Source organism: Dicentrarchus labrax, unplaced genomic scaffold (genome assembly GCF_905237075.1).
Source record: "Dicentrarchus labrax unplaced genomic scaffold, dlabrax2021, whole genome shotgun sequence".
NCBI classification, from domain to species: Eukaryota; Metazoa; Chordata; class Actinopteri; family Moronidae; genus Dicentrarchus; species Dicentrarchus labrax.
The window spans coordinates 338,918-347,504 of NW_026136707.1; the positions used below are offsets into that span (position 1 = coordinate 338,918).

The following is an 8,587-nucleotide window of genomic DNA, read 5'->3' on the forward strand; positions in this document are numbered from 1 at the left end:
TAGATGTGCACCAGCTGATGTAGTCACTCACAGCCTCTGTGTATTCATGGATGTCATCTGTAGCCTCCTTAAAGATGTTCCAGTCTGTGGCCTCTAAACAACCCTGCAGTCCAGGTGTTAACAGTTCTGACTGTGACTGGCTGTGCCTTAAGCCTCTTGGTGTAGGTGGGCTTGAGCCGGATTGCCAGGTGGTCAGATTGCCGAAGTGTTTGTCTTTGTTTAGTTTGAGGAAACCTTCCTGTTTCCACATCGTGCTTTTATCACAGTGGTTTCCAACTTGGGGGTTGGGACCCAAACTACGGGTCTCCAAAGTGGGGGTCTTCTTGATTTTAATTTGTGTAAGAAAACTTGGAAACTATACACAGTTGGTCTACTGTATATCTCTGCATTTTGTTCATTTCTGTGAAAGAAATGAATAAATTAAGATCTAAACTTTAAAGACCTGAACACAAGTTATAAGAGCTGATAGAACAATGATAATATTATAATATTACATATATATTTAATGTATTTGATTCTGAAATGGGTCCTTCTTTATGATGAATACTTTTGGTACTTTAAGTATATTTTAATGCTTTTCTACTTTTACTTCAATAAAACTTTGAATGCAGTATTTCTGTTTCTTTCTGCTGTTTGTTAATGTTTATGTTTTGGTATTTGTGACTAGAAAAAGAAAACAAATGAAAAGTCTTTGAAATATTTATTAAAATATATCTAATATCCCAAATGTACGGAAGCTGTAGGAGTTCCTGTCCAGCAGGGGGCAGTGTAACTGAATCCATTCGTTGAATCCACCACCAAAGGAGCTCATAAGAAGAAGTAGAGGCAGTGAAACAACAACAGACGCACTGACATGGAGGAAACAGAGTTTGATGATATTTTAGATGATTGGTTTATCGAGTCCCTGAAAACGTGAGAAATCTTCACTCTTTGTTTCAACGTGGAAAGTTGACGTTACGTTATCTTCTTACTAGAAGCTCAATTCATTCAGCGACGCTACTAGCTAGCATCGGAAATTGAACTCCGCCTAAAAATCGTTAAGTTTTATTTCCCTTTACTTACCCGCAGGTGTACGTTACTTTTAAATAATATCACATGAAATTCTTTGCATCTAAATCAAACATTTCTTAATTCGGCCTCCTCTTATTACACCAAGCAGCTCGTATTTTGGAAAAGGATCAAGTTTAAGAAGTGATTACCGGACTTTACTCTTTCAAAAATCGCGGGATGCCACAACTCAACACCAAAGCAGCAAAGTGTGAAATCTGCTTTAGAAACGTATGTTTGGTGAACTACATTAGTGCCGAATTAAAGAGTGACTTATATTCATGTAAAACTACTAATATTTTACAGCACAGGCATTTGTGCTTAGCACTGAGGTATAAAATATTAAATACCTAATTTTTTTAAAGGAGTCTGGTGTCAAAGTAAAAACAAATACTGCAGGTGTAAACAAATAAAAAATACCATTAAAACAAAACTTAACTAATGAGTAACCTAACACACACGTGTATATAAATGTTATTGCAGTGTTATAATGTGATTTTACAGCCTGGAAGTGAAACAATGAGGATGTTGTTCAGTCAGTAACACCTGTCTGCTTCCTACAGGTACAAAGACCTTCATGTGTATCAGCTGGAACATCCCACCCAGGTCATCGAGTGGACGTCAGGGAAGAGTGAGTTCATATGTTTCCTTCTAACGCTCAAAGTGTGAACGTATGATATTCCAGCTGGTCTGGATTCAGCAGTTCTCAGATAATGTGGAGGTAATGAAGACATAACTCACAACTCTGATAAGTGACAGATTTAGGAAGATACAGAGCTCCGGGGTTCCCACACACCCTGGCGTCATAATAAATGTTAAATATGTGACATTCCTGGTTTTGGGGTTAATTTGAGGAGGCCAGGATCATTTATAGCCTTAAATTATTAACTTTTATGCTATTTAACAACTTTCTAGCAAATAAAAAAGAATAAAAAAACCCAAAGTAAAAGTTTCTTGCCATAAATACCAGTGACATGTACATCCCACTGTCTGACTGGAGAACATTCAAGTGAAAGTGCACTAATATCACCTGTCAAGAGAAACCCTGGAACCGTCTTTCATCCCTCTCTAAACACTCGATTATGTCACACGACCTTCCACAAGAGGAGGTGAGGCAAACGTCCGACGCCAGGGGTTTTTAACGGTTGCCACGAGGGGCAGAAAAACTCCAAATAAACCTTTTTATTGTTGTTTACAGCCGTGTGTGTCGCAGGATTCACTTCGTCTAAGAACGAGATTCTGGAGCTGCGTTTGCCTCTCAAACTCTTCGCTGATGAAAACAAGGTAAGAAACACCAAATCCGTCCAAGCTTTGGGTTTATTATCAGAAACTGCTACAGTGTGAGTGTTGTGTTCAGGGTCTATGTGCAGAACGGGACTTCAAAGTTGTCCACGGCGGCTTCACGGACGCACCGGTTCGCTGCCTCAGACACATCCCGGGAACCAGGTGAGTTTCTAACTGCCTCAGTTGGAATGATTTATTATAAATATAGTCATTTAAATATGAATGTTAAGTGTTTACATCCGCTTTAAGTCTTAAACCCGGTGATGGATTGTTGAAGCTGTTACTGTTTGCAGAGAACTTTTAGTTCAAAGCCTCATTCATGAGCTTTATTCAGTTAAATAAATAAACTGATTAAACTCAGATATAGAAACATAAATCCAATTAAACACCTTCAATAGAAGAAGACTGAAAAACAAACAATAAAAAGCTGAATAAGATAACAGGAGCTGATTCCTCTTTCATTCAGTCGACAGTGAAGATTTCTCTGAATGTTTTCTGTAAATAAATATTTGTAGACGTCATGTTGGGCGATAGGATCGTCTGATGACTTCTTCTGAATATGATAACCAATAATTACCTTCTTCTCACGGCTGATGGCTGAGAATGTCGCATTTTTGTATTTTAAAAAGGAGTTCCTAACGTTCAGTAAAGGCACTCTGGAGGGAAAGAAAAGGTGTGTTGTTTCTTATTGCAGCCAACGGCGCTGCCCCCTGCTGGCCGTTACACAGATGTAATGCTTATTGGACTTTATGTGAGTGTTGACATGAGTTCATTGTTGCTGTGTTGTTGTTGTTGTTGTTGTTGTTGTTTTGGACAGGTGTGTTGTCACCAACGACGGGCTGAGCTCAGACCTGCAGGTGTGGGACCTCGGAGGAGACGACAGCGGTGAGTAAAGACACCGTTTATTTCATCCGCTGTGATTAAAGATGTTGTTTACTGTACCCGCAAAACCCAAAACAAACTATATTATAGATCTATAACATTAATATATCAGCTAACATTATATTCTCTATACACAGAGTCACATGGTGTCTCTCTCCCTCTGCCTGTGTTGTATCGCAGCCTCTCTGTGGTTTGTTTCCATAGCCGGTCTGCTCCGACTGAAACTGCTGTTTTTATCATCTACGTCGGTGAATTAAGGATTTATTTCCACCAAACCAGAGTTGGTGATTGTTGGAAACACTAACAGAGACGCTTTTAATGAGTTTGATTCTGTTTCTGTCCACTTTAATGAAGTTCTGATGATCTGAAGGTTAAATGAGTGTTTTTGTCTCTGGAGTCTGGTGGAGAGTGATAGTGATATTACGGCTGTTTGTGGTTAAACTAAAGGTCTATCTCTGTAGGGATCCTTTCCATAATGCTGTCAGACACTGACAATAACAACCTGAGTCTGTCAGTGGAACAAACGTTCAGTGGACGCACTTTAACGACACATTTGTCCCAGAGGATTAATTAGGGTTGCAGCCAGTTTTGCGAACATTTTCTCCTCTAACTCGGTGAATTAATAGTTTATTTCGACCAAACCAGCGTTGATGATTATTAAAAAGACTAAAACTCATCTAATGACACTGTATGAGTTTGATTAGGATCCCTGTGAGCTAATGCAGAACACGTTATTGTCCTACAGAAAGAAAGAGAAGTGTAAGCTGGGGTTACGGCTGTAGGGCTATGAGGCGTTAACCTGTTTTTTAAAGCTTATTTTTTTAGAACAAAATAAACAAATGGACGTCAGACAGCTGATAGAAACACACTTTATTTAGTTAAAGTGACAAAACTGAAATGTCTCGTTTTTATTGTTTTCACTTCTTATTCTTTGCTTTCTCCCGATGTGATTGGTCGTCCGCCGTGTCTCATCGCCCAATGACAGATGTGATCAGGCGAACAGGAAGTGTGGACGGGTCGAGGGGCGTTTCAGAGGGAGGCAGCAGGATCGCAGCTCGGCTCTCGTCGCAGCCTCAAGTTCTTCACGGAGCCGAGAGCGCCGGCGTGCGGCTGACTCAGCTGACCTCGGGACAGACTGTGTACACACTGGGTAACGTCACACATACAGTGCACCTGTTCGTATGTGTAGCAGCAGGGTGAAGGGAAACAGCTGGAGCTCTGAACTGTAGTTGTGTCTCAGTGCTGCAGTGATTCTGAGCAGTCTGTAGTTTATACTAAAAGTCACAAATAATGTATGTCGCAGACCTAAAGCAGTGCAGCAGCTACAGTACAGGAATAACATTTAAATAATGAAATACAGTCCTGTGGTAGGAAGGGTGTACAGAGGAGAACAGGTTGTAGACGTTTCTATACAGAGATACCATAAAGGAGTAATCACATAGTCTGAGATGTGTGCAGGTATAAAGAGGTAAAAATAAATATAGGTGATGTAAACAGTACGTAAGCAGGTGGAACCAGTAGAATATTTGAATATATATAGATTTTAATTGAGCCTTTTCTTTCAGTTTAATTTACTGCGACACTCTAAAGTTAAAAAGAACAAACAGAAAATAAACATTGTTATTCAGATGAAGGACAACAGGTCTATTAAAAGCTTTTATTCAGTTGGAAGAGAAGTTTATCAAAATACAGAATTAATATTTAGACTTTTTACATTTATATTACAAATGTTTATTAATAGAAATACAGTATCTTTAGTATATATTATTAAAGTATCAGCAAACAAGAATCTCTTTCAGCGCAGTTTTAAAACCTGCTGATGAACACTTTCCTTCCTCTTCACATTCAAACCAGGGACGTTCTCCTTTTAGGACCATTTATAATTTGATGTCTCGCTTCGTCCCAACAGAGACGGACTCGGCCGATCCTCTCAGTTCTTTACATTTTGTGAGTGACGCCGTCTTCCTCGCCGGCTGCTCTAACGGAAAGGTTTACATCGCCGACACTCGGACGTCTGCTGCGCCTCAGCTTTCACCTCCGCCGCCGTCTTCCGGTGAATCCGTCCTCTGGTGGACAGACGCCTCCGCAGGCCCGTCCTGTTTGGATCCGTCCAGCTGCAGGATCGTCAGACTGTCCTCGTGTGGACAGACGGTGATTTCAGACCTGAGGAACCCGGGAGGAGCCGTGAGTCGGGCTCAGCTTGACGTCCAAACACGCCGCTGCAACGCGGACGATGTCAGAGTGTCGTGGGCTCCGGCGCTGGACGACTGTATCGCAGTGTCGGGTTAGTTCAGAGCACCGAGTGATCCGGCAGAGTCGGAGGAGAAGATTGATACCACTCCATATACATCCAGTTAGCTTAGCATAAAGACTGGAGAGAGAAAGAAACAGCTAGTCTGACTGTGTAAAGGTAACAAAGCCACCTGGCTGCACCTCTAAAGATAACTCAATGACGTATTCTGTGGCTCAACAAACGTCACGGCTTGCTGTTTGCAGATCTGCTCATTGATCAGTAACGAGATGTTATTTAATGTATGTCTATGTGATGTTTAGTGTTGATGCAGCAGTTGGAAGAACCAACTTCCAAGATAAAGATAAAGAAGTCATTGTTTTCTGGCAGGTTTCAGTGGCGCGGTTCAGATCTACAGCAGCTCAGTGTGGACGACGGAGCTGCAGGAGGCTCAGCCGCTGTTCGAGCACCGCGGTCACGCAGTTTCATCGCAGTCTGACGACGGCGTTCCCGTCTTCGTCACCTCCCACGTCTGGCATCCTGAGCGGCCGCGGACGCTACTGTCCGCAGCCTCGGACGGCTCGGTCCACGTGTGGGACTGGGTGGACCAATCAGCTGCCGGCTGCTGACGGACTGTCGAATAGGAGGATGAGAGGAGCCGATGTTAACCTCTGAGTCCAGAACATCCACTGAAAACATAAAAACAAAGAAGAACTCATCGGTTTCTGATTTAGTCTGGTCTGACGTTCCTCTGCACCGCCTCCCTTTCTCATAAAGGGATGAAGAGATAAAAGGGGGATAGAATTTACTTACAAACTTGTTTCTGTCTCCAAAAATTGTACAACAAAATTTGATTCCACAGGATCAGGTCAGAGAACATTTTGTCTTCAGTGCTAGGAAACAAACAGAGCTTCATAAGCTTGCTGTTGGATTATAGTCGCAGCTGTTCCTGCTAACTGTTCTCATTTAAAGCAGGTGGCTACTGTTTTAATTACAGCACATATTTGTATTGAACATGTTCATCACTAATGAAGTGTTTTCACTCTAGAGGACCGAGGGAAACCGTAACAGGAAAGTTTTAAAGACTCAGTTCACCCGAAATCACAAAAAATACCTGTACTTGTATCAATGCTGACAGCTGTGGTCCGTCACCCTCTACCTTTCATCAGGAGTCAGTAATAACAAGCACATCATGTTTAACTAGGAAAGTAGTCACAACCTCATCCTACACTCTAAAAACAAACAGTTTGCATCAATCTGTTTGAGTTAAGCCAACTTCTAATGAAAATTATGTTCAACAAATGGACCACACTGAGCTTTCCCTCTGCAATAAAAGTGTTTTTAATTACCCCCGTTGTAGCTGTGCTTTGTGTGTGTGTGTGTGTGTGTGTGTGTGTGTGTGTGTGTGTGTTTTTGGCTGTTACCAGAGTAACCACACGGTCGGCTGCTTCCTCTGGCAGACTGCGTTCATTAGCCGTGGTGCGTGGCACGGTGCCCCCGACACAACCAGATAGAGAGAGAAGGTTCTGTTTTTGGAAACCTGGTACTCCTTTTTAAAATCCAAAATCCAGGAAACATCTGTCGCAGCGGGACACATCTGTGATGCAGTGATGCGTTTTGAAATAAATGAACTTCTGCATCGGAGAACAAAGTGAAGAGTGACTCCAGTTCATCGAACATGAGGACTCTGTTCAGACTTTTACTAGTTTGTGTCGCAGTCAGACTGCAGTCCAGGTTCAGGTCTGTACAGAAGACCTAAAGACATTGTCCGTATATTTTGTATCTTATTTTAGTTTTATAAGCACACAGTATCGTTTCAGTTAGTTTTTGTTTTCATTAGTTTATAATCAGCTGAAAACCCCGGTCCAACATGTTTGTTTGTCTCCCGGAATGACTGAATTAATGCTTAAGTTAAATCCGATACATTTTCATTCAAGCTGTTTTTATGACCTAATATACATCTAACTTATGGTTTGTTTTGCCCAAGAGTCATCGAATGTGTGTGTGTGTGTGTGTGTGTGCGCGTGTGTGTGTGTGTGTGTGTGTGTCGAGGGGACGGATGAAACTAAACTGATAATGAAGCAATTAAGTAATTTTAGGGGCACATATGACTAATTTGAGGGAACAATTTAGAAAGATGGAAGGTGCAATTACTACACAGAGAGGAGATGAGCATGTGGAGTGTTGCAAATGAAATATATTCTCTTTATAAACAATGTAGTCCTCAAAAACATCCACAATGTTTTTATTGTTTTAAACTCCAGTTGCTAAAACTTCCTTGTTAGTCAAACGTAAAGTCAGTCCTCGTTCTTTTTTATCAAGCTTTGTTTAACATAATTAAAAACGATTCCGATCATCTCCGTGACATAACGATCGATTGATCACATGGCGCATTGGACACCCTTCGGACCAGCTGTTTAACTAGACCAGACTAAAACGTTTTAAAGGACCAGTGTGCAGGATTTAGTGGGATCTAGTGTTGTAGTTGCAGGTTGCAACTCCCTCGCTTCACCCTCCACTTCCAAGGAGAAGCTACGGTGTCCGCGGAACGCGTGAACAACACAAACGGCCCAAACTACAGCCAGCGTTTGGTTTAATCTTACTGGGCTACTGTAGAAACATGGCGGTTCTAATGGCGGCCTCCATCGAAGGCGACCCGCAGCGTCTTTAGATAAAAAAAACGTCTCATAACAACAACAGTTCTTATTCTCAGGTGATTATACACTAATGAAAACATATCTGTTATACATGTTATGGATTAAACAATGAACCAAGAAGATAGTGACAGTAACCTGTAACCACAGCGCTGCTGCAGTATAAGCAAACTGCACAGAGACTGAACACAATAAAATGACAGACAAAGTTTTCTGGGGGCGAATCTCTGCTCAGCTGCTCATTCATCTACAGTTTTCTATTCTATTCTACCTCCAGACCTTCGTTCCCTTTCAGCCTCCAGAGGAGCACAAATATTAATCATCACAGCTCAATAAACAGGTTCACAAACATCACTCACTGCAGCGCTTCCTGGAGCTTTCACTGGGAAAAAATAATTACTTTCTTTCTCCTTGACATTTTACCTATCCACTTTCCTGCCCATGTTGAGAATATGTCATGTTCTCTAACAGCCTTGTGACACTGACCTCT

The 8,587-nt window shown here is 41.6% G+C and overlaps 1 protein-coding gene across 1 annotated transcript; it reads left to right on the forward strand.

Moving 5' to 3' along the window:
• Positions 1-792: 792 nt before the first annotated feature.
• wdr73 (WD repeat domain 73) lies at positions 793-6,791 on the forward strand. Its single transcript, XM_051405409.1, has 8 exons — positions 793-912; positions 1,611-1,678; positions 2,246-2,331; positions 2,405-2,493; positions 3,149-3,216; positions 4,199-4,363; positions 5,123-5,497; positions 5,834-6,791. Exons 1-8 carry the CDS (start codon positions 854-856, stop codon positions 6,070-6,072), a joined length of 1,149 nt encoding a protein of 382 aa, XP_051261369.1. The 5' UTR covers positions 793-853; the 3' UTR covers positions 6,073-6,791.
• Positions 6,792-8,587: the final 1,796 nt, after the last annotated feature.

Excerpts from the sequence above, each read along its gene's own strand:
- wdr73 (XM_051405409.1), top strand. The coding sequence starts at position 854 with ATGGAGGAAACAGAGTTTGATGATATTTTAGATGATTGGTTTATCGAG. Across the intron at positions 2,494-3,148 it reads AGACACATCCCGGGAACCAG|GTGTGTTGTCACCAACGACG; the intron begins GTGAGTTTCTAA and ends TGTTTTGGACAG. Across the intron at positions 5,498-5,833 it reads CGACTGTATCGCAGTGTCGG|GTTTCAGTGGCGCGGTTCAG; the intron begins GTTAGTTCAGAG and ends GTTTTCTGGCAG.